The sequence below is a fragment of the Blastomyces gilchristii genome (assembly GCF_000003855.2).
Source record: "Blastomyces gilchristii SLH14081 genomic scaffold supercont1.3, whole genome shotgun sequence".
Classification (NCBI taxonomy): domain Eukaryota; kingdom Fungi; phylum Ascomycota; class Eurotiomycetes; order Onygenales; family Ajellomycetaceae; genus Blastomyces; species Blastomyces gilchristii.
This window is the reverse complement of record NW_003101680.1, coordinates 1,337,080-1,360,865: the sequence shown is the minus strand read 5'-3', so window position 1 is coordinate 1,360,865 and position 23,786 is coordinate 1,337,080. Positions and strand designations below refer to the sequence as shown.

The 23,786-nt window shown below is 46.5% G+C and overlaps 8 protein-coding genes across 12 annotated transcripts; 4 read left to right on the top strand and 4 right to left on the bottom strand.

Moving 5' to 3' along the window:
• Positions 1-1,141: 1,141 nt before the first annotated feature.
• On the bottom strand, positions 1,142-1,563 carry BDBG_01966 (uncharacterized protein; the record flags this gene model as incomplete). The annotated part of the gene is made up of 1 exon (XM_031720576.1): positions 1,142-1,563. A coding segment is annotated over exon 1 (348 nt), but the record flags the coding sequence as incomplete, so codon positions are not given.
• Positions 1,564-2,497: 934 nt separating this feature from the next.
• BDBG_01965 (uncharacterized protein) lies at positions 2,498-3,426 on the top strand (the record flags this gene model as incomplete). Its single annotated transcript, XM_002627248.2, has 4 exons — positions 2,498-2,560; positions 2,665-3,001; positions 3,072-3,290; positions 3,371-3,426. The coding sequence occupies 4 exons, from the start codon at positions 2,498-2,500 to the stop codon at positions 3,424-3,426; spliced, it is 675 nt and encodes a 224-aa protein (XP_002627294.1).
• A 1,643-nt stretch (positions 3,427-5,069) lies between these two features.
• On the top strand, positions 5,070-10,543 carry BDBG_01964 (DUF124 domain-containing protein). Of its 3 annotated transcripts, XM_031720574.1 has the most exons (6): positions 5,175-5,739; positions 5,803-6,530; positions 6,614-6,631; positions 6,769-7,104; positions 7,258-7,607; positions 7,753-10,543. In XM_031720574.1, the coding sequence occupies exons 2-6, from the start codon at positions 6,476-6,478 to the stop codon at positions 7,975-7,977; spliced, it is 984 nt and encodes a 327-aa protein (XP_031576797.1). In that variant the 5' UTR covers positions 5,175-5,739; positions 5,803-6,475; the 3' UTR covers positions 7,978-10,543. The 3 variants fall into 3 exon arrangements, with proteins under 3 accessions (XP_002627293.2, XP_031576797.1, XP_031576798.1); XM_002627247.2 differs by having other exon boundaries at positions 5,070-6,530; positions 7,753-9,030; XM_031720575.1 differs by having other exon boundaries at positions 5,803-6,631; positions 7,753-9,030.
• A 2,062-nt stretch (positions 10,544-12,605) lies between these two features.
• Positions 12,606-17,399, top strand: BDBG_01962. 2 transcript variants are annotated; one of them, XM_002627245.2, is made up of 4 exons: positions 13,052-14,109; positions 14,177-15,303; positions 15,386-16,779; positions 16,825-16,848. In XM_002627245.2, exons 2-3 carry the CDS (start codon positions 14,525-14,527, stop codon positions 15,687-15,689), a joined length of 1,083 nt encoding a protein of 360 aa, XP_002627291.1. In that variant the 5' UTR covers positions 13,052-14,109; positions 14,177-14,524; the 3' UTR covers positions 15,690-16,779; positions 16,825-16,848. The 2 variants fall into 2 exon arrangements, with proteins under 2 accessions (XP_031576795.1, XP_002627291.1); XM_031720572.1 differs by having other exon boundaries at positions 12,606-15,303; positions 15,386-16,763; positions 16,825-17,399.
• BDBG_01963 (uncharacterized protein) lies at positions 13,825-14,448 on the bottom strand (the record flags this gene model as incomplete). Its single annotated transcript, XM_031720573.1, has 2 exons — positions 14,118-14,448; positions 13,825-13,923 (listed from the first exon to the last, which is right to left on the bottom strand). The coding sequence occupies exons 1-2, from the start codon at positions 14,304-14,306 to the stop codon at positions 13,825-13,827; spliced, it is 288 nt and encodes a 95-aa protein (XP_031576796.1). The 5' UTR covers positions 14,307-14,448.
• A 1,090-nt stretch (positions 17,400-18,489) lies between the features above and the next one.
• On the bottom strand, positions 18,490-20,440 carry BDBG_01961 (translation initiation factor 2 subunit 2). The gene is made up of 4 exons (XM_002627244.2): positions 20,266-20,440; positions 19,951-20,086; positions 19,273-19,884; positions 18,490-19,207 (listed from the first exon to the last, which is right to left on the bottom strand). The coding sequence occupies exons 1-4, from the start codon at positions 20,275-20,277 to the stop codon at positions 19,038-19,040; spliced, it is 930 nt and encodes a 309-aa protein (XP_002627290.1). The 5' UTR covers positions 20,278-20,440; the 3' UTR covers positions 18,490-19,037.
• A 304-nt stretch (positions 20,441-20,744) lies between these two features.
• BDBG_01960 (uncharacterized protein) lies at positions 20,745-21,421 on the top strand (the record flags this gene model as incomplete). Its single annotated transcript, XM_031720571.1, has 3 exons — positions 20,745-21,042; positions 21,174-21,316; positions 21,385-21,421. 2 exons carry the CDS (start codon positions 20,745-20,747, stop codon positions 21,275-21,277), a joined length of 402 nt encoding a protein of 133 aa, XP_031576794.1. The 3' UTR covers positions 21,278-21,316; positions 21,385-21,421.
• BDBG_01959 lies at positions 21,284-23,786 on the bottom strand. Of its 2 annotated transcripts, XM_031720569.1 has the most exons (5): positions 22,444-23,786; positions 22,322-22,376; positions 22,239-22,266; positions 22,075-22,159; positions 21,284-21,981 (listed from the first exon to the last, which is right to left on the bottom strand). In XM_031720569.1, exons 1-5 carry the CDS (start codon positions 23,389-23,391, stop codon positions 21,799-21,801), a joined length of 1,299 nt encoding a protein of 432 aa, XP_031576792.1. In that variant the 5' UTR covers positions 23,392-23,786; the 3' UTR covers positions 21,284-21,798. The 2 variants fall into 2 exon arrangements, with proteins under 2 accessions (XP_031576792.1, XP_031576793.1); XM_031720570.1 differs by having other exon boundaries at positions 22,239-22,376.

Genomic DNA, 23,786 nt, shown 5'->3' with positions numbered 1-23,786 from the left:
GAGGAAAATCTAGTTACTAGTACACATAAATCTAGTACACATGTTCCCAAATACCTTGCTACTCGCTCATGTTCTATCGATATGGCAATACACTCTCTTTTTTCACATCTAGAGCAGGCCTGGAAATGAACGTCTAACTAGTTACATCATAGCTTTATATAGGAATCTCCGTGACAACATAGCAAGGCACAACCCCGGAAGTATCTTCTTCAGCTAATGTAGAGAAGCAAACCCCGATTCTGGAGGAGCTCAGGGTTCAAGTTGGCAGGATTTTTATATCTCTCAAGCATATCATATAAATTGAAGAATCGCTCTTTGCCTTGATTGATAGACATCCTATATCTGATCCGTAGACAACAGCCCGGGGCTTCTTGGCGGCTCGGAACCGGAAAAAGTGTTGGATCGGGTGTCCGGGATTTCTTCTATCAACAATGCAGGCTCTAAATCCGTAGTTACAGTTGCGAGATATGACAATGGTCAAATCTGCTTGATAGTTTTTCTGCTCTCTGACTACTGGATGGATTCCTAATTCCCTGCATTTTTGCTTTGCTCCTTGCTCTTTTGGCGCTCTATTTTGGTGTCGACGAGGAGGAAACACACTTAACTACAGAAACAATATGATATACACATATCCTTGCCAACAACTCTTGACGTCCTCAGCCATATTCAGGGTAGGTGCTAATTTTAAGAAGTGACGGCGAATCTCAACCCAACCCGTACGGAACAATTAAATGCCGTCTATATCAAAAACCTTTAAAATGTGTTTCTCCTTGAGGCCCGAGGTACCCTCCCATCCTTAAGGGATAGATAGGGCTGAATCAGGAACTTTCGGGGGTTCGACCGTCGATCTGTTTTCTGGAATCTCAAAAGGGCTTTATGTAGCTTAAAAAATTAAAATTGGAATCCGGAGCTAGGCTGTCAGGAATGCCGGTTGTGAATGGTTCTTATGCCATGTGTACAAATCCGCAGCGCAGGAGTATCAAGAATCTTTCCTTCGGGGCAGCCCTACGCCACATATACCCCGCAGGCCGAACATAAGAATGGATCTTGCAATACACCCCTCGATAGCTTCCAACCAATAAGTTTTCAAAATTCTGTTGTCATATCAGCCCTGGTGCTGTTGGCATTTATGTATCAGATTTTTTTCAACAATAGAGGGCCCTGGGAGAGAATTGTTCCATTCACCCGTGTACTTTCGATAGACTGAAAGGCACGGCGAGATTATGACTATGGTCAGATATGACCGAACTACGGAGCATTTAGTGTCCCTACGAAGAAGGTGAAGTGCTTTGTTTGTCGCACACAAGAACCCCCCTGGGTATACGGAGTACAACCCCAAGTCAAATGTCACTGGCAGAGCTGCACCGGTCCTGCATGGAGATCGACGAAGCTGTCTGTGGCGGAGCGAGCCACCAGGGATAGGCATTTGCATTTGGCCTGGAATCTGGACCATTACTCCTCTTCTCTGGGATTGTTTTGAGATGCGCATTTGGGATTTGTATCGCAAAATCAGATTCAATCTGGTATGGTTCAAATTATGAATGAAAAACTATGACAGCTGGTGAACAATCTGGAGCTGATAGGCTGTATATATATATTTTCCCACGAGTTGCTTGGTCAAACTGTCCATAGTTTGTGCGAACGAAGACCGCGGCCAAGAATGCTCTAACGGAGACTTCTGATAGACTCAGGCATTCGACTCAGGTAACGTACTCCGGAAAGGACGTAAATCTTCCTGTGTACTCCGTATAGTCAATATAATAATGATGTCTTACTCCTAATTATTATAAGAACTATCCTCTTTGTTTGCTGTCGAATTGCCCAGGCGAGGCGTAATGACGACGGTATAATACATGGAAGCAGGGATGATTTTGCTGGAGAGTGGGATATTTTTAGCAGCAGCGGCGGTGTATTGCGAATACCATAGTTACATCCAAAGTCTGCGGCGCTATCTGTGCACAAAACCTCAACAGTCAGTCATAAGAATACATTGAAGCCTACTTTATCCATCTGTAGCACGTTGCTAGTGTTGTCATTATTATTTATTATTTATCATTATTATTAGCTTCTTAGCAGGAATTCTCATCCCGGGTCTCTCCTTGTGTTCGTCAATGGCTAAGTAGTAGAGTAGTGCAGCCCCATCGCCCCCCAAGAGTCCCCAAGAGTCCCCCCAAGAGCGAACAAGCAAGTTGGCTGGTTCTTGTGCAATTTCATCCGTCAGCCACACCCCCTTCCACCCGTAACCTTTACCCTATCCAAACCTCAACTCCGCCATCCGCCATCCTCCATCCTCCATCCTCCATCCTCTATCCTCTCCCCCCATTCATCGGCTTCCACTCCCGCCATCCTCTTCCATCCGCCCCGCTCGTCCTCTGCATCGAGAGCGTCTGTCCTCGACCTGTTTCCGTTGATTCCGGGCTGGTTTTCCCCCGAATACAAAGTACATCACATTCGTTATACGTTGTAAAATTATCCTTTCATTGGTGTTATCGACAGCATGGCTCCAAGAACCCAGCCTGTTGTCGCCCAGGGCACTCGGTCATTGAGAACCATCAGTTCCGTTCGTTCCCCAGTTTTCCTTTCTTCTGTATCATCCCTTTTAAACCGCAGGCCTAAAATCTAATCGTTCTCTTTGTTTTTTTTTGTTTTTTTTACCATCAACAGGAGCTGGAATTCCTCGTAGACATAGATGTCATTTCCCAGGCCCAGCGATCCGCCATTCTTGCACAACTCCCCAGCGAGGCACAACTCCAAACTTCAGTACAGCAGTCGACCGCAGATTCACCACCGCCAACGAGTCAATTGTCCAGCATGCGTTTGAACGAGAAGAGTCCCGAACCACAACCCTACAACGACCCGCTTCCCCCGCCCGCATACGCCTCTGGGCCTCCGATTCTATCCATCGCGTCTGCCCTTTACGCCTACACGCCTACCGATGCTGGGGATTTGGCTTTGCAGCCTCAAGATAAAATTCAGGTTCTGGAGCACATGAATAATGATTGTACGTTGTCCCAAGACTTTACTATACTAACCCATGAAGGAAACGCCAGGTTACTGATTGCCCCTTACAGGGTGGCGAGGCCGGAATGAACGCACACGCCTAGAAGGAATCTTTCCCCGAACCTATGTCAGTGTGATTGAGGAGAAATCGACAATTCATTCACCACAGCCAGTCAGCAGCTATGGCAATCTTCCTCTTGAGGTGTCCCATTCAGGCTCCTCTGGATCCCATAGACCAAGCAAGTTCGAAGAGAATGGGAAGAAATTCGGAAAGAAAATGGGTAACGCCGGTATGTCTGATTAAAAAGTCTTCCAATGTGACATATAATATGAGCGTGTTACAATTGTGCTAACGTAAATTTTTATTTAGCAATCTTCGGTGCTGGTGCGACCGTCGGCTCCAAAATCGTCAACGGCATTTTTTAAACCCACACCATCTTCGTCACTTGATATCTTTTTCCTTTGGCTTTGGGCTCTGTTAGGTCGGATGAACACTTGGGATTTAAAACATGGAACCTCGGCGTTGGTGGCTCTTTTTTTTTTCACGTTTGAATCGAGATTATATTCCTCACAGCAAAAATGAAGGGACAACAGCGCTATAACAAACATGGAGCCTTATCTTGCCTCATCTCCTCTTGCCTGCGACTAGCAACATTGGTCTCCTGCATTCTACCAATTCTCACTGGGATATTACTATTGGTGGTTGCTGGATCGACAGCGTAGTTCGCACCTCGCACTCCCGTCTATCGACCCCACTATATATATATATATATCGGCTCCATGCGGGGATGACCACGCTTTCCAATATAAACATAGTGTCCTCGTTAGATCCGTTCCCGACAATGATCGATCTCACGGTTTGCCGTCTATACAGCAGCATGCATGTGCCAATCTTTGCGCGCGGCGACTTCCGAACGAAGCGAAGACTCACTCAACTCCGCTGCGCCACTAGTGACAGACTTCAACTTTGGATAAAATCTCATTTTTCCGACTGGAGTTCTTTTCTTGACTAACCCGGCTCCCTTTTTTTTAACCTACTGCCACTTACTTTCCTTTCTAGCTTTCTATCCTTAGGTCTCTTGTTTTTCTTTTTTCTTTTTCCTTTTTCCTTTTTCCTTTTTTTTTTCCCCTCCTTTGTCAACTAATAATGACGCCGCCATCCTGCGTCGATTCTTTCCCCTAGATTTCCCCCCCCCACCCCCCCCGTTATCTATATTACTTGCGTGTTTTTCCCTTTCATTCTCTGTTTTTCCTCTCTGTTGTCTGGCTCACCTTCTGACTGATGATGCAACAACCACATCGAAAATATTGGCATGTTTTCTTTGCCTAGTTTAAGTCGTGCTTGGTTTGTTAAGAGGATGAGATCAGATTTTTGGGAAAAAAAAAAAAAAAAAAAAAAAAACAAAAAAAAAAAAAAAACAAAACCCAACACAGAACACTACGTAGTTGACTTCCCCTTTGTCTTGGTCTGGTAGGCCCCTGGATATTTTGTCTTGATTTGATATATGCCGAGGTAGCGCGCATACTCTGGCTTTCCTCTTTTTTCTTTTTCTGTTTTTTTTTTTTTTTTTTTTTTTTGTTTTTCTGCTCGTCCTTTTTCCCCTTTTCCCACCCTAAGGAGTTATAATAATGATTCACCTGCCTGGAGTAAACGGATGCTGATAATAATCTATTTTGCGATTGTATCTATCAATTCTTGGACATCTTCCTCGGTTCGGTAGTTGTATTTCTTTTGCATAATTCATATTTGAAAGGGGATTTATTTTTGTCCCCGTCGTGCGACGCTGTAGAAACGCTCTGGTATACAAACCCACTATAACTTCGTTGCTTTTTCCATTCACTACAGTTCCGCGTTAGACTAGTCTCAAAGTAGTTTGATGCAATAGTAATTAGTTGCAGTTATAGTGTCACATGACACTGAAATGCACTCATTGGTCTCTATTCTTCTCACACATTTTCTATCATATCTTCATTAAGCTGTGATTACAACAATAAACAGTGTAGATATCAAACTACTTTGAGACTACTATGATTTGACTGGAAGTCATAAAAGTTTCAAGCTTATGACACGGGACTGTATATGTGTCTCATCGGACAGAAACAGCCCAGACAATAATGCTGAGAAAAGGAAATTTTTTGCAGGCCTGGAACTGCACAGCCACCTTTTCAAAAAGCCACATTTTGCAGGGCCAAGGCGAAAGCAGGATCATTCTTATTATTTAATATCACCAACCAAAAAAATCTCAAAACACTTGCCCTTGGAAGAGAGGAGATATCCTTGCTGCTGCACGGAAAATGCCATGATGAACGGGCAAATATGGAATCCATACATAGCTTGGGGACCTAGTATATCGTTCGTTGGTCTACTCCGGCATGCGGTACAAATCCAGTCGTTTTGCCATTGTCGCCATCGAATACTTTGAAGGAGTTTTTGTTCGATGATGACCTATTCAAAGCCTGGCCCGTTGTCTGTGCAAAAAGAGGATTTCCACAAAAAGCAGCAAATCTCGTATTCAGCCTTCAAGGTTTTTCCCCCTCATTTGCAGCAGCAGCAGGTGAGGGGCATGATGCTTCGGAGAGCTTATTATTATTATTGTTATTATTTCGCATCGAAAACCAGACTTGCTAGTTAGTTACAAAAATCGAAATGGCTCGCTCACGCGCAATGACATCAATAATATTCGAAAGGGAAAAAAAAGAAAAGACAAGTGGAGAATGAATGGAAATAGTTATTGGATTGTATCCTTATCCATTGATGAACCATGACAAGCTTGGATACTTCATGCTAACTAACCCATGCAGGTCAGTCAATCTTCGGGGCCTTCTAAATAATGATAAGTGCCCGTCGTTGTCCTATCCATCCACCTGGGCAAACTTGACCGCCAATATAAATCCCCCGCTGTTACTATGTAACTACAGTACAGTACAGTACAGATATGTCAATCTGTCACAGCCCTCCAGCCGCCCTGCACGTTCCCAACCAAGCTCTTAGCATGGGTTCTGGCGGTTCTGTATGTCTATCATCATATGCACTTTAGCGCTCATTCGTCAGCTATTCATGTCTTCACCCAATCTACGGAGCATATCGAATGAACCTCCGGTTGATCCAACCATCTCATTGCCTAGCCGCTGGGGCCTAAGACGGTTCTAAAATGGCTTTTGGGCCAGAAAGAATTATTCGGCTGGCGATCTTGCGACTCGCTGCATATATTTAGCTCTCTTCGCTCCCCTCCCCCCCCTCTCGTCCTCAAGAATGGTTTTCATTTTTTTTTCTTTTTCTTTTATCAGCGCATAAGATTCGCCCTTGTACTCCCTCTTTCTATTGATTTATAGTTATTTTTTGCTGTGTTTTATTTAATATTTATCTATTTCGTTCTTATAAAGAATTTATTTAGTATTGTTTCCCTTGCATAAGTCGCATCCATTCTCTTTTTACCCCGCTTCATCGAGCATCCTAGGTTGATCATCGTCGAGAATGGCACACCAACCCTCCCAAGGGCAACAGCTTCCACAGGGAGGATACTATCCCCGTAGGATTCCCTTTTCAACATTTTTCTTTATAAATAATTGATGTTGCTAGCGACCTAACATGAGAGACTACCGATGGACCCAGCTCCGAACCAGCTACAAGGTACGTACTTTTCTGGAGTATTATTACCTTCTTGCGAAATATAGCAGTTTAGGCTGCATGCCTCTCCTTTTTTTTTTTTTGGTAGAACTCTTCGCCGTACGCAATTCCGACACAACATGCACTAACATATCCAGTAGCATACCCACCTCCTCCAGGCCAGGGCGGCTATGCACCCGCGCCCCCGAACTACAACTACCCACCCCCAGGAGGCCAACCTAGCCCATTAGCGTACCCTCCCCCTCCAACCGGAGGTCAAACCTCTCCACCCCCACCGCAAGCTTCACCTCTCCCCGAAAAGTCACCGCTTGGACCTGGCGGAGCCCCACCCCAGGGTCAATTTGCGGGCGTGCAGTCTACATCCGCGGATGATGTCGGCACATTCAATGGCGGTAGCTACCGGATTAGCCACCGAGATTCGAACACCATCCTGACTCTCCAGTTGGCAATGGGATGTCCACTCAGCGCTAAGCCAGGTATGTTGGAGTAAACGTCTTCGAGACATCACTTATTATTTCGCTGGTTACTTCATTACCTTCCGCTACCTACCCTTTCCCCCCTGGATGCCCCCCCCTTGGGGATGGGATTCTCCCAATGTCAATTTAACTAAAGAAAAAATATTTTCGCAGGCGCCATGATTGCCATGTCTCCCACCATGACTCTCAAAGGATCCGTCAAGTTCTCGATGAAGAAGCTCATTGCCGGTGGAGAAATGTCGACTTCGACCTACACGGGCCCCGGAGAGCTTCTGCTCGCGCCGACATTGCTTGGTGACATCACCGTCCTGCGCCTCAACGGCCATGACACATGGTCTGTTGGCAAAGATGCGTTCTTAGCCGCTACCCAAGGCGTGGTCAAGGACTACAAGAACCAGGGTCTAAGCAAAGCGCTCTTCTCTGGCGAGGGATTGTTTGTGTACAAAATGTCTGGCAACGGCCTGTTGTTCATGCAGAGTTTTGGTGCGATTATCAAGAAAGATGTAAGTGCAAGCCCTTTTTCTTTTTCTCCAACAATTAAGAAAAATCAAACGCCATACATATATAAAAGAAAAGGAAAGAAAAATAAAATAAAATAAATAATAAAAATTTATACTGATGCCTCTTCCCCCTTTCCAAACCCGGCAGCTTGCGGATGGCGAAAAATACAACGTCGACAACGGCCACCTCGTCGCCTGGAACTGCAAGTATGTCATGGAGCGGATCGCATCAGGGGGCATCATCTCAGGTATGAGCGCCGGTGAAGGGTTGGTTTGCAAATTCACGGGCCCCGGAACTGTATACTTGCAGACGAGGAATCCGTCGGCCTTTGCAATGTGGGTTACGGCGAACGCAACCGGAGCTGGAGCGTAGTGGATGCAATTGAACGAAAGAAGGGGGGGGGGAGGGTTAATGTTTTATCGATGGACTTTTGAGATGATATATAATAATGATTGCGATTCTTCCCTCTCTGTTTCTGTTCTACGTGTGTTGTTGGCATTTGTGTATTTGGTTTCGTTTGGAAAAACGCAAAACTTGATCTCGCCCTCTTTTTTTTCCCCTTCAAGCTCAGCACTGTGATTCCCCGATATTTTTCCCTTCTATTTTTGCGGTACTCGCTGCTTTGGGCATTTGTTTGACTGTAGGACCTCATTTTGAACTCCTTCCCTCCCCCCCTTGTTGTTGCTTAAAACAACCTTGGAATACAATCCATTGCCTTCTTTCAGACCCAAGTTCAGATAATTCTGATTACCCTTTTCACCTACCCCGAGAGAATTTTCCAATACACCTATCAAACTTCTATGGATACCTGCGAGAATCGACATTTACGTTACGAATCACCGAACTATTTATTGTGCCGTGCCATGTCGTAGCCCCATCCATGCTCACGGATCCTTTCACCTTTCATATCCCCACCTCGCCCTCCTCTCTCTCCCTCCTTTCATCAACATTCGGCACACGAATTAGTTAGAAGGAAAGCTCACCTCATCTCATCGACGAATCAGCTGACGGTGGAAGGACAGTGTAGGTGTCAGTTTCCAGCTTAAGCCGCTGCAGCTGTTAGGAGGTCGTTTGATGGGATGAGACGACGTGGTGATGTTCATACCCTTGTTCAGACGACGATGAGGATATATGAATGGTATACTAGTAGCACGGCGTTCTACCCGAGACCGAGACCACAGAGAAGGGGAAGGACGGGTTTGTCGCTATGCGGTCTAGGTCCATGAATGAAGAAGGGCTGGCGCATTGTGAAATTCATTTCTTTTCCATTTATTGTCGAAGCTTTCTATCTAGAGTCCACCCTAGATTCGTACCTCGACAACTCCGTTGCGCGTTAAAATCTGGAAAAAAATTGCTGAAAACACTGAAACCCCTCCGTGATATCGCTACCAGTGTACTCGTTCATAATAGTAGAGGCCAAAGATCATACTGGGAATGGCCAGTCTCCGGACCTGAGTCTCAATCAACGGATTAAATAATAATTAAGAAAATGACAGCAGGGGACGGTGGGGCAAGAAGAGTACACGGGAAGGCATTGCATCATCCATCCCCCCCCCTCCCCCCTTGCCATCGCCAGAAGTGAACGGCGTAAGTTAGGTTCCAATGGATCAATGATTCTCAGCGTCATTCTCAAGTCCAACTCCGAACCACCTACGCAATACTCACCAGCCGATCATCAATGGGTCACAAGGACCCCCGTACCATATGGTGCATGGAGATGTATATGACATACAACAAGCTACGACAGGCAAAGAATTTGGTCACTCCTGTCGGGAATATACCTCATTTCTGCATTACCCCCAAGGTTTAAGTCCACATCACTGGATTTTCCAGCCATTCCCTCAATTTGGGATACATTTGGATATCCCAAGCTTGGACCCTTTTTGCAAAATTATTGATTCCGTCGGTATATCTCAGGAGGCAGCAGAAACTGAAGCAGCCAGCAGACGGGATAAAATTCGTTTATCTGCCTAGGTGGTTCCTCAGGAGACCCCCCCCGGCAACTTCCGTCAGGCAATTTGTCATAAGAGAGCGTTGTTGGTCCTGACATCAGGGAAAATCAAGTTGGTCTACTCTCTAGGAGGCATCACGGCAGAATGGATGGCCGCTGGAAATATCACCAAGCGCACGCCATCCACGAGTTGCGAAACTACCTCGTTTTTGGTTCCCATGCTGAAAAGATAGATGCGGCTATAAATGCGGACGCAGTCCTGGATTGAATTTCTAGGACGCAACGTAGTGGCTCCGAACCGCGCTAGGCAGATCCAATAGTCTCCATCCCACCGCTGGGAGAGTGAAGATATGAAGCCCGTCGCAATGCCTGGAAACCGTTGTTTGGGTCCCCGAGGAATAGACCACTAATGTCCTCACCACATGTGCCAGGCGTTGCTGATGTGATTGCAGCCCAATGAGGCGTCGAGATAATGAACGGCAGCGGTGTTACTGAGGATAAGCAGATCCACGGCTATGGCAGAGATGAATCCTAAGCCATCATGATTGCTTCTGGGTTCGTGGGCCAAGGTACGGAAGATAGTTCTTCAAACAGGACAATACAATCCCCTTGCCCGCGTGAAAAGTATGCAAAGGGGATTTACTGTACCAGGCATATCGGCAGAAATCCCAGCGGTCACACGGATGGTAGCATTTTTATGATATATAGCTTCCCTTCGATTTTTCCTTTCCAGAAAGTTGTACCATAAGTGTTCAATGCAGGATCAAGGCCGACTCCACTGACCTCCGTACTCCAGGATTATGTCATTATTCACATCTAGTTATGTGCATTTACATGTACAAAGCCATCCATCCGCGCATAGCTTTTGTAAATGACAGAGCATAGTATTCCTCCAATAAAAGGTTAGGGTTAGCTAGTAGTTTTTCCTCAAGGCATATACTAGATATCAATTCCGCGGACTACTCACCTTGTCCTATTCGTGGCTGATGCAGGTTTCACTGATCGAGCATGCTTCTCAAGCCCATCCGGTTCGCCTATCAAATCAGCAAACTTGTACATACAGTGAGTATTTCCCCCCGAGCCTCCAAAACCCCCAGCCCTTGCCATCCCACCCGAAGCGTCCACTGGCCGTCTTCTCGAGATGCCAAAGGAGTCGGAGATAAATGTCATCAAATCTGAAGTCAGCCCGTGGAGGTCTAAATTGTGAGACACACATGCGCCCCCAGGGTACATTGATGGGATTCATCCTTTTTTTCCATCGGTTGTGACACTGCTGTGTGACCATGGGCCACAAAAATAAAGGGGGATAGAGTTTCGCATGTACATGTACATGTACTGCACATGTATATGGACAGAATTCCTCAGTAGAGAAAGATATCATCTGACGCTGCCCATTTGTAGACAGACAAGCTGAAGAGCTTTGATGGCTTTCTCTAAGTGCTAGCTAGCGGAGTTGCGCCAAACGACTAAATATTTCTGGACGTCGTAGTTCCTTTCTCTTCCCCCCCCCCCCCCAATCTCTCCCTCCCCACTTGACTTGGTTTCTTTGTTTGCAGGCTGCTACCCCTCCTTTTTTTCGATTTTGATAACCGTTTGCTTCTCTCTTCGCATTTTAGGCGGTGTAGCGGGGTGGGTGAATATGGCTTTCCCGCCTCAAATGGTGAAAGTTTCCTAGGGCTGAGAATGCTGGGCTGATTCCCTTCCCAGGACACGTGTTTGCGAGGGGGGGGGCTCATTATTTGTGTTGAAGTCTCTGTGGGCCCTCAAGGACGGGACTGCAGGCTTTGCCCAACGGGGCGGCTGAACATAAACCTGGGATGTCAGACATCTCGGACGACGCAGTGAGACACCAAGCCAGAGCCGGGCTCTATTTCCCTCGTATGTTTAGGTTAAATTCTTAGACAAACAAAATGGTGATGGGATAAGATTGTTTGCGAGCAGACTGAGCCAGGGTGAAGTGAAATAACTGTTCGTGATATATTATTCAGTACGGAGTAGTGAACGTTTATTATTCTCATTCAAACCTAGTTGTGCCTAGGATCAAATCCTCAGTTGGCTCTGCGTGGGCTGCTCGGTGGATAGGAGACGTGCCGAACCTTCGGACTTTGTGCGGATTTGGCTACGGTGCTTCTACGTAGTACGCAGTATGTATCGTAGGATTTAACGGCGTGCGCCACAAATAATATCTACCCCTCTACAGAAGGAATTTATAGTGTAAGTACGGAGTATATAAGAAGAAGAAGAATAATAATAATAATAATAATGACAATACAGCTCAGATACATGTATGTACTGTACAAAAAAGTAAAGCAAACATTTTCTACTTCAATGTGTAACATGATATAATTGAGCATGTAGCAACATTCCCACCTGATGAGCTAGCAAAATGTGTCTCTCATACAATAATGTAATAATGTATGTGTACATACATTACTTTATACGCATTTCTTGAATAGGTGACACTACGCGTGGGGCTTCGGCGTCCAACATCGGCGGGGAGAAACAGGGTACAACCAGCCGGTAGGAGATCCTGCTTGCATATTTCAAATCAAATGAGGATATGCACAAGAACACTCATCATTGAACAAGAAAATAATAATAATAATAATAATAATACTAGCTACAGTTGTCAGATATTAGTATTTGTGTGTTTTATTCATATCAGGATGACCGTTATTGTCTTGAATTGATTGAATGTAGAAGTGAAACACATTTTGTTTTGTTAGGTATATTCATATTTTAGTCAAATGATCATATAAGTTAAAAAGCTGCTGCGATTAGTTACTTAAAAAGGTTACATTGTGATGACCTCCATCAAGGGTAGGTAGGGTGAGGGCTGAAAATAAGCTGGAGATCGGGGGCCATTTTGAATCTATATTCCATGGTCATGATATATGTAGGAGGATTCATATTGTGTGTATTATTATTATTATATAGTCTTAAGATATTCTACCATGGATATAGAATTGGGGCACGTGACTGCAACAAGATGTTGAATGAGCGAAATGGTTAAGATGCAGTTATCAATTGCTCTTCACTAATAACTTATGTATCATTGCAACATTGCACTTGGAAGTTGATGTCACTCCAATCAAAGGAATAATGGCTGCGCTTTCAGGTTCTGCAATTATTAATGAAATCCATGCCCATTCAATCATCCGTTGGAGCGCCGTGCTGGCTTGCAGTCCAAGATCTTTGTATCCCTTGACTTGGAAAGCTTCGCTTCTCCCCACTTTAAGCTGTATATGTGCAATGTATTATTGTACGAAAATAGAATCCCAAGCGGCCAGCTGGAGACACGGGTCGGGTGCTGCTGATCTTTTGCCTGGGGAATCATGGATCTTCTTGCCAGCAATATTTCTGGGCTGATTGTAGCTTACTTTTCTGAACAGGGGCGAGGCACACATAGACAGAGAGAGAGAGATAGAGAGAGAGAGAACTGTCGCAGCCAGGATCTGTTGGCGGACCCCTTATTATTATTACACAGTGCTCGGCGGCGACTTCACCCACCAGAACGTTAACGCCTTGGCATCGAAGACGCTACGCTCACGTTCTCATCCTTCCAACGATGCCACGATCTCACCCAAGCAAACACTAACGCTTGATCCAATTTAAAAATCCACATTCTAGACTTGGGAACTAAGCGATTTTGCTCCCCTGCCGTATTCGCGTATTCCCCCCTCGAATTATCATGGAATTGGTACGGACCAGCAGCCACCGTGCTCAGTCCACAAATCATGAGATGGAGGTTCGAACCAGTGGATTCTTCGAATCCGAGACACCGAACACATGGCCGAGAGATGGCTGCACTCCGCAGAGGAGAGAAGCCTTGGAATTTGTCTTTCCCTGCTCCAATAATGCGATGAAGAAATCCCAGGGAAGACAAGAGCGCATACCTTGTTTCCAGGAAGCCGGTTTTACTATAGTGCTTTCTTTTTTATGCCAAACTGACAGGATATTTTTACCCACCCCTGCTCCGGACTTCCGTAACTTACTCAGCCTCGGAAAACACTTCTGGAAACTCCACAAAACACCAACGAATCAGGGAAACCTCATCGTCGATTCGGGTCGATATGCCGACTAAAGGAGCGACTAAAATCCCTTGCATTGATTGGTCCAGCACAACAATAACTCTGTTCGCAGGCCAACAATTATAATTGCAAAGTTGCCCGTGAAGTCTGCAGGGCTGGTATGAAAATAAATGCAATTATCGTGGTTGACTGCGAATCTGCATGATTGACAGTTGCTAGCGTCGGTCTATGAAAGCCTCATGGATTTCGCTGTACGGAGTAGTCTGCCACCTTTCGCTGGCAAAACAGCCGTCTGTCGTAATTGGAGAGCTCCAGCTCCTGGTACAAGTCGTTGTCCTAGGGCAGAACCAGAAAAACCAGCACTCTTTCCTGGTTAAGCCTTTTGTGCGCAGGGGCGCTAATGTGAATCAATATTGATGTTCTCAATTTTGTCATACCATCACCAGGGAATATGGTGAATCATTGTTGGGCAGGATCTATCATTATTCTATTATTATTCTGATAATTGGGACTTTGTACACAGTACGTACTCGCTTTGCTTGGTCACCGTTCAAGAAGGATTTTGCGCTGAAGGCATTATTATTTCCAGCTGGTACTTGGTCGTTCCCGGAAGCCATGGCCACAAAAGTCAAACCCAGCCACGAGTGGAGTCTCCCACCATACAGAGCCTCCAGAACAAGGGCAGCATGGACAAGGACGCTATCACCTAAGACATGCATGGGGTCGCTTCATAGGAACTCATAGCTGAGGTTCCTCGACTTCTTGAGCGGAAACCCACCTGAATGGCAGACATGACTATTGAAATAGTGATGGATTCCCCGGGATAAAATGTAGTTCTTTTTCTCTCTTTTTTTTCTTCTTCGGATAATTCTTTAACCCAGTCACTCGTTTAATCCTTTCACTTCGACATTGACACGCCTACGCATACTCACAGACCATGCGGTGGACACTACTGCTTCTAGGCGCCTCACTGGCCTCTGCGGCAGTGAAGGATATTTTTGCCGACCTGAGTCCAAACCTTCCCCTATCGTCGTTCGGCAAATTCCACACCATCTCTCTCGAAGATGTTAAGCAGGGAAAGGATCTTATCGGAAAACTGATCCGCCCTGCACCAAAGCAAAAGCCCAATGAGCCAACCTTCTCAACATTTGGCGCAGCTTGCGTCGGCAGGACGGACATGCGCCTTGAATGGCGCCGCGCCTCACACAACGATCGTATGGCATTTTTGAGGGCTGTAAGGTGCTTGATGGACCGCCCACCGTCAGGTAGATTCCAATATGCAAGAAATCGCTACGAGGACTTTGCCCGCCTCCATCAGCAAAAGCTCGAGCAGATCCACGGCAATGACCTGTTCCTTTTGTGGCACCGTTACTTCGTGTGGACTTTCGAGCAGGTTTTGAGGGATGAGTGCGGCCTTGATAGACCTATGCCCTGGTGGGACGAGACTAGAGACGCTGGTCGATTTGCCCAAGCACCATTGTTCACCAACGATTACTTTGGCTCTCTCCCAGGTCCTCGCAATGGACAGGGCGTCTGCATCACTGATGGTATTTTTGCTGGCCTCACTTGCAATATCGGCCCAGGCATGTCCAACAGGCCCCACTGCCTCGCGCGTGCCGTTGACGAGAACCAGACACGGCAATGCAACAATGATTTCGTCATTGCGTGCAACCGACGAACCAACTACGCAGCCATGCACAGCTGCGCTGAAACTGGGTGAGTCCCTCTTTTGAATGTTTTATCTCAAACATTAGTTCAAAATGAGAGGTTTCATAGAAGCTAACAGAGGTCTTCACAGTCCACACGCTTATGGCCATAACGGTATTGGCAGCGTTATGATGGACGTCGCTGCCAGCCCTAGCGACCCTCTCTTCTTCATGCACCACGCATTTATTGACAGAAATTTCCGTGTCTGGCAAAACGAGGCACGTCCACGCTGGACGACAATCAACGGCAACGACTACCGGGGTAGGCCACTGACGTTGGATACTATTATCTCCATGGATGGCATCCGACCCGATGTTAGAATCCGGCAAATCCTGGACACCCTCGGTGGAGCGACCATTGGTGGAGTACCCTTCTGCTACCGCTACGATTATTAGAGATAGGTAAATACATATATCTTTGGCATGGGCGAGTGTGGCTGAATTTACCGCAACCAATTTTCGCCGCGATTTTACTCCTTCTCCTTGCACACAATTTCTGTTTCGATCCAACGTTCTGCCATTGTTCACGATGGAACTATCTATATTTTCGGATAATTTTTAATTTAATTGCATTTCCTGAAGGGCAGAGAAGTAAGAATTCCTTGAGTCTATATCAACTGTTTATCTTATGTGACCTCGTTTCCCACCTCAACGTAGGATCATTTTGTATCCAGTAACATTTTCCTTCCGTCGATAGTTGTTTCATTTGCTTTTCTTTTCCTGGCTTGCCCCACCAGAGCGGTGGGATGGCATTTTATCTGGACACCTGAACCTATCGTTCCTGGGCTAAGCTAGTGAGTGACTTTGAAGGGAAACTGTGTCACACCATAACAATCCCAAGAGAGCGAACGTACCTGTGTTGTAGGCCGGCCATTTCTGAATGTCAAAGTCATACCAAAAGATGCGTAAGTCTCACTTAAATTTTTTCAGGTGATTGATTGGTCTTCAATTCAAAATAGGTAGTAGAGGACGGCGCCGCGGGAAACCAATGCGCAGCAGGTGATAAAACGCCACGCTCTCCAAAACAAGCACAGATAGTACTGGATTTGCGCCTGTGTAAAGAAAGGTTTAAAAAGAAAAAAAGTAAAAAAGTAAAAATAAAAAAAAAGAACCGATGGTTTCAACAGCTGGCACAGAATTGGCTGCAATTGCAACAACCAGCTTCACCGTCTCAACAACATACATCACATGCCAACGTATCAACCGAACCAGGAGAAACAGTGGCGACTACTCGGAAGCAGCAAAGCGAGAATTGTATTCCGCCACGTGCGTTGAACGCTGAAGACGTCGGCGTGGGAACCAATGCCGCAAATGCGTGAGCCGGCAAAAGGGTTTTTTTTACTGCTACTGTCTAGAATCCAGAATAGTCGGATAGAGATCTCCCGGACATCGAGCCGCATGAGCGTTGGCCCAGTGCATGATATCCAGGCCGTCCCTGTCCCACGGCCACAAGGGGTGTATGTATATACAGTATGTATGGGAGCACGCACGCCCCCCCCCTACTATTCTCGAGCTAATCTTACCGCTCTAGATCTCCGCCAATAGATATAGATACAGAAGTTGAGCCGCCCTATTCTTTCCTAGCCAATCGTGAAACACGGCCAACTTGGTAATATGGTTGGCAATGGCTAGATGTGGCTGGCCCGCTCGTCGGCCCGCCACGACATCTTGTTTCTCAACTCACCTCTCTCTCCCTGTAGTTATGGATCTTGGGATGTGGAACATCGTTTTCGGGCTTTTTTCTTTCTTTCTTTCGCTTTGAAGCCTCCTGACGGTGTGTACTGTGTTGTGTACGCGTGGCGAAATACAAGCGTCATGCAAATGCCATCCTAGGAGGGAAGTTCTAATTTATACACTATTTATGTATGATAGCTCGAGCGCGATAGCCAAAAGACGAGCCTAGATCTTCGGCCCGTCCTTGTTTCGATTTAGTCGTCGTCCATTTCTCATGAGAATACGGGAGTGAAGTACTTCGCACAATTTCGTTCTCGCTGATGTTTTACCCAGCTTCCTCGCGGTTCCTATTGTGAATGCCGCCATATCAGCTTCCAAGTTTCCAGCCCTTTCTTTCCCATTTCGCGGACTAGCGCCCAGGACGGCATCTCATGACATTTTACAAATCTTCCGCGCTGCTGGCCATCCAAGCTCTCCTACGACCAGCCATGTTTGACCACCACCAGCACTTCTTTCTGGTTTGCCAACATGGGCTTTCCTCCATGGCGTGATGTACTCCGTACAGTACATGTAAGAAGGATATGTGGGACAGTTTACATTGCCCCTGAGTAACCCCAGCCAACAAGATCAGACATATCTGGGTACTACATTGGAAACTTTTCCAACCCGACAAGGATCCACACTTTGACCATTCAGATCTGTGGATGGTTCCTGAATATCCGGAAAGCATGCGAAAGGTTTCAACAGCAGCAGGGTAGCAACGTGGCAGGCAGGGCTACCCATCCCGGAAGGTTTGGAACAATATGTTCAGACTTTAAGCGTCGGAAATCGGACAAAAATTTAAATCAATTGTAGGGACTGCAGTGAAGACCGGTAAAACACGCACGCCCCGGTGTCCCTTGAGATTCTAACGACCGACATCCGGCGAAACTGAGTCTCCCGGTCGCGTTCGGGAAAGTGATGAAACATGAAAGACATAGGGGGCTTTGCGTGATCTAAAAAGCATGTTTCTCCCGCTCCCATCCCGCGCAATATTAAACATCGGGAGCCGCTGAAGCCAATGCTGGGAGCTGTGCCTGCATAGAGACAACGCATTATTCTAGAGGGAGGGAGGGCCGTCCATCGGTTCCTTGAACAACGCAGAGGAAGCGAGCGAAGGCGGGGCCGTGCAACGCTTCGGGATCGGACCGGACGTTTAGCAGAGTCGCATCCGGTTGCTCGAGGGCTAATTCCCGATCCCTGTGGACGGGGAATACATATCATATGGCCTATATCTTATAAAATAATGACTTTGATGGCCAGTGCCTGTTAAATTGGGGGTACGAAACATCCCTGACCCGACCCTGCGCCACGCAGCACGATTACATCTGAGGACAATAACCCCCAGGTTAGTCCTTTTCTCCTCGCTTGTGCGGGAGGAATACCTACATCAGGCGCCAGGGCGCTGTTTTCCGCCCTCCACCCATTGTCACTGGAGTTTGCGATAGCTGCTCACGTAATTACTGTTTTTCGAGCCCTTGGAGATACTTCGAAGCAATATCAATCGTATTTTTCATTTAAAATTTCTCAATCTAGGATCATTTTTCGTTTTGCCCCTCTCCTTTTTTCCCCCCACATACGTCTTCCTTCCCCCTTACCATTTCCCCCCCCCTTCTAAAGTAGCCCAATTCCATAAGACGCATACATGTACATTATGCAGGGAGAAAACATACAAAGCTCGAACCGCGAGGACCGAAGGGAATAAAAAGGAATTGAAAAGACAACCGCAATAAAACACGTCAATGATGATGGCGGTAGTTCATAGGATCACGCTTCTTCTAGGGGGTCAATTTATGGGAGAAGCTAGAAAGATAAAGGGACGGGGGGGGGGGGGTAATGCTCGTGTCTTCCTTAATGGAAAGAAACGAACAGGGAATCAACGACAAAAGAAGTCGTTAAAGGAAGCAGTATGGGGGTGGGGGAGAGAATAAACTCGATCGAGTCGTGAGAAGTGTGTATTGTGCTAGGTTAATAAAGAAGAACATGCCATTGCGAACCATAGATGTGGACGCCGAAATAAGTTTGCACGTTTTAGCCCTGCTGCTTCTTCCGTCTTCCGACCTGGCCACGGAAACCTGTCTTGATCGCAGTGACTGAGCGCCTACTACCGCAGGAATTGCATGTAACGAAATAAAGACGGTTCTCTCCCTTGTTGAGTTCCGTGTCTGGGCTACGACACGTCTTGCAAGTGACGTATTCGACTGAGAAATCTTGTTAGTAAAAATAATTATTTTAACGAGGTGCCAAAAGATTTACGTCCACTCACCGATATATCTTCGCAGCACGTTCTCAATTTGTTTCTGCTGGAAACGACCCTTGATAACCAATCTCCTGCTTCCGTCCACGCTGCCACTCGTGACCAACTCAGCGAACAGGAACTGCATAACGTGATCCTCCGACCGCTTCATCCGTTTGCAGATATCGGTGATATTGGCAAAGATAGTTCTCCGGTTACCTTCACGCAGACACTGAGGCGGAGGAATCTTATAGGATTTGGAACCGCTTGAGAGGATATCGGGATGATGGCTGTGAATTAAGGTGAAAAATCGAGTGACGAGTAGGTTATATGGAATGGGTTGTGTAGCACCGTGGGCCCAGATACCTCTGCCGTGCTCGATATCGCTGACGATTTCTTCAGTCGAAGGTTTCTCCTCTGGGGCGGCTTCCTCACTAGCCAGCCCCGCCTCCGCAAGTTTGGCTTCGAAGTCACCGTCTGCGGCCTTTTTGCTGCTCTTCTTTTTCTTCTTCATCATCGAGGGGTCGAACTCGCCGTCCGCACTAGGCTCCGCATCCGCATCTTTCGTTTTCTTTGTCTTCTTCTTTTTCGAAAGACCCTTAAGAAGTTCAGTTACTTCGTCCACTTCCTTGTCCGGGGAGGCTGTTTGCGCGAGTTACATGATTAGTAAAATGGGACAGGTTACGTGCTGAGTATACAATGACTTACCAGCAGTGTGCTTTTCAGCAGTAGTCTTGTCATCGGCATGACCAGCCTCAGAGATTGCCCCGTTCGCATCCATGATTGTGGTCCCTTCGCTGAACGCAACAGATTTTCTGTGCTTCTTTTCGACAACGGGAGCGTCCTTCACAGCAAAAGCAGTTAGCGCTCGCGACTATATTGCGATGAAGAACTAGCTTCAGCGGGGAGTTGGAAAATTATCCTCAGCTGGGCTGGAGAAGATATGATATGAAGCTGCAACAAATGTGGTGAGGAAATCAATGTGGGAGGCGTAATCGGCAAAAATAGCGGGATGGGACATACCGTGTCAGCCATGGTGATCGTCTTCGAAAGTCCGCAACAAAGAGTTGGAGCGTAGACGAGATAGTTATAAGTCGCAGGGAAAGCGTAAGTTTTATTAAGACGTCTGGTATATCAGGAAAGCCTTTGATGCTATTGAGTTCATCGCGGCCAGAGGCGACTCACAGATCGGATTACCCAAAAAATCCGCAACCACGTGACTCATTACTCTCACGTGGTCAAGATGACTTGGCATCATCGCCCAAAGAACTCAGATCGGTAACTTGCTTACTTGCGGCGACCAGGTTGATATCCAAGGGTGTTACGAAAATTGATATCTGCCCGCAAAAGCCTGCCTCGAGAAGTCATCAAGGTTGGCTGAATGCTCTTGTCGATATAACTGCGGTGCAATACCGCTCCCTCTCACCCTCACGCCGTAATCCACGCTGTTTAACCTACCTACCGATCGATTCTGGCCAACTCTGCCAATTACCTCCATCATCATGTCATCGTCGCCGCCGACGTCTTCCGATTTCCCTTCCTCTCATTCTCCCTCCCCTTTAGCTTCATCGTACTTGTTAGCGTCACGGCTAAATTCATTGTCGGATGATGATGAAGTTGCCTCCTTACCGTCAGTTTCCGCATCTGATTCCTCCCTCGAGGGGGACTTCAGCGATGGGGATGACGAGTCAGATGCAGAGAGGGAGTGGAAAGAAAGTATACAACAGCTGGAGTTGCTTCTGACTATGGTGATTATACCGTTTGCTGGCAAATTCCTTGGAAGAAAGTGTGCTTATTGGGGTACGTTGGCAATGGGATACATATAGTTGCTGTACCTTTCGTCACTCTTCACGCTGTGGGAAGCGTGAATGGAAAGAATTCAAGCTTATTTCGTTCTTTCTGATATTAACTAACTCTCGCTCCTTGAGCAGGATGGGCAAAAATGATGGAATGGAAATACCCGGTTGAGATTGTGGTGCAGAATAAAGCCGTTGCCCGCGGCGCTGGAGTTATCGAAACTGCGGCTTCGTTGTGACAATATTGAGATATGACATGAATTAAATATTAATATATGGTAGGTAGGGCGTTGCCGTCCGTCTGTCTACCTGGCGTCCTTGGGAAATCTAATACTAAAACGAAAAGACAAGATACCATAGATCTGTATACAAAATGTTCCACCCAGAATGCCATTTCCAAATTGCCCTTGGTTACCCGAAGAAGAAAACTCGCCACCGTACCCGATGCAGATGATTGGTGCTTTGAAGTTTCTGAGCAACAAAATAAGCCGTCTGTAACATATCTTAACGCCTACCCTGAGAATGAAATTCTCCCCGAATATATACGCCTAAATCCCAGACATTACGTATACGGGTTATACAACTCCATGCTTCAAACGACGAGAAATGATGTATTTCAGCGTTTTTTGGTATATTGCCGGCCGTCATGGGCTTATCTCCCAAGTTTAACAAATCTTGTTGCCAATTAAATCGGCAAAAGCTGTTGGCCAAGGCATGGTCTGAACCTTCGAAATTCGTTGCAGAGAGCGATAGGTGCCGTTTAATGTGATTCCTCAAAGTTGGCGAAGTTCCCTGCGTTCTGGTAGTCGGCCAACCAGCGGTCCATATCTGGATCATAATATTCACTCGCGATGCCAAAGATGGTTTCTGTTTCGGGAAGAATCAGCGGGTGTGATTGCGGATTCTCGCCATTGTCATTGCGTGCATCTTGTTCTTTGTACCCCTATTGAGAAAGAAGAAAATCCGTTAGTCACATAATCCATACTTGACACACTAGCCACTGGTTAATCGTGACTTTACTGGAATGGGTTCCAACCTCTTCTATGACGTATATAATGGGCGCAAGGTCGGATGGTGTTACCACATCTCCCTTGTCGTGTTGTGTTGACGCAGTGGTTGCTCTGATGGACCTCTCAATAGTGAGTAAGGTGGAAGCGCGCGGAATTAGCATGCCGAGAATTAGGCACCGGCTTTACATACCTTGAACAAGGACTCGCTGAATAACCTCCTATTAAGCTGTTAGGCCAAGTTATTCCACCAAGATATGGAGATAAGATAATTACTTATGGCACTCTGTGCCGATAGCCTGTCGGTCCGTTGGTGATGCTCAACACTGCACTAAATGAAATACCAACATTAGTTTAGCGAAGATGCTAGCCTTCTGGGGGGATGGTTGAGGACATACTCGGCGGTGTTTTCTTCGACACGCTCCGCAAGCACCACCAAGTTTCCGGATTTGTGCTGTTTCCCTCTTTTCCATTTTAGTTCTGCGCCTTTTTTTTGCTCCCGCTGTTGCAGGTTCTCCAGAGCATGCATGGAATGCATACTCTATGAAAGGCCCTGTAACTTGCTGGGACTGGGGCCCAGTCTTTGGAAGTGGTGGCTGAAAATGATTGGAAGGCAAATTATTTGAAAATCCTTTTCTGCTTGATGTTTTTTGTTTCCATATTCCTCTGGGTTTCGAGGGGTCTATGTTGCCAGTCCGACAAGGGGTCGAGCAGTCGCGGTCTAGCCCAGCGCCATGCGGATGGCCTGCTTGAGTTCTTTGCCTAGGTAATATGGTCTGATTGCCTGGTTCAATCATGTTTGAATAAGGATATAGAGGCAACTCCGTCTGAGAAAAACTGTTCATTGCGTTTCCTGTGTAATTGGACGATTCAGCCATGGGAGATGAGATTGGATTTGAGGGTGCTCTCCAACTGTCAGGGGACATTTGAGAACGGCAGTCTGTGTGATCAGCCAATTCACTCATGGGAAGTGACATTGGATTGAAGGGTGCTCTCCAACTGTCAGGGGACATTTGAGAACGGCGGGCTGTGTAATTGGACCATTCAGCCATGGGAGATGAGATTGGATTGGAGGGTGCTCTCCAACTGTCAGGGGACATTTGAGGCATGGTTGAGAAGGATCCATCGTTGGGTGTCATGAGGTTTTGTTCAACGCCGAAATCGTGAGCATCCAAAGGCAGTAGGGATCCATCCGGCTGAGGGAGGTCGGAATTATTGCTGTGATGTCCACCATATGACAATTCAAACACATCTTGGTACCGTGAGCCATGGATAAATTCATTCCAGTGAGAGTGTGCTTCTGTTGTCGGGTTTGGGGTAAAGTTGGCGTTTAATCCGCTTCCCATGATCGCTTGTCTGTTATTTAAATTGGGAAAATCGAATATCCCCTTTCCACGAGCAGCCCGAATGGATCGGAGACAAGAGGCGAGCAAAAGCTAGAAGTGAAATGAAATTGCCGACTCGAGTTTGGTCGCCAGTTTACTGCCTCGTTGGCATTTAATTTGCTTAAACCAGGCTATATTTAATCCAATGGAGAAGAGCGATGCCAGTTCCAAATGGTGCGAGGCCTGGATGAAGTACTGCACTGTTCAAGTCCAAGTCCAAGATGGCTCCTTTCCTATCGCTATGTACGGGTCATATTCTGTACTTGCAAGTTGGAACTATAACCTCTTGAAAGACTGTGGTTAAAGGGGCGGTAGAACCCCGTGGGCCCCGAGGAAAATTTTAAAACCTGCTCAAG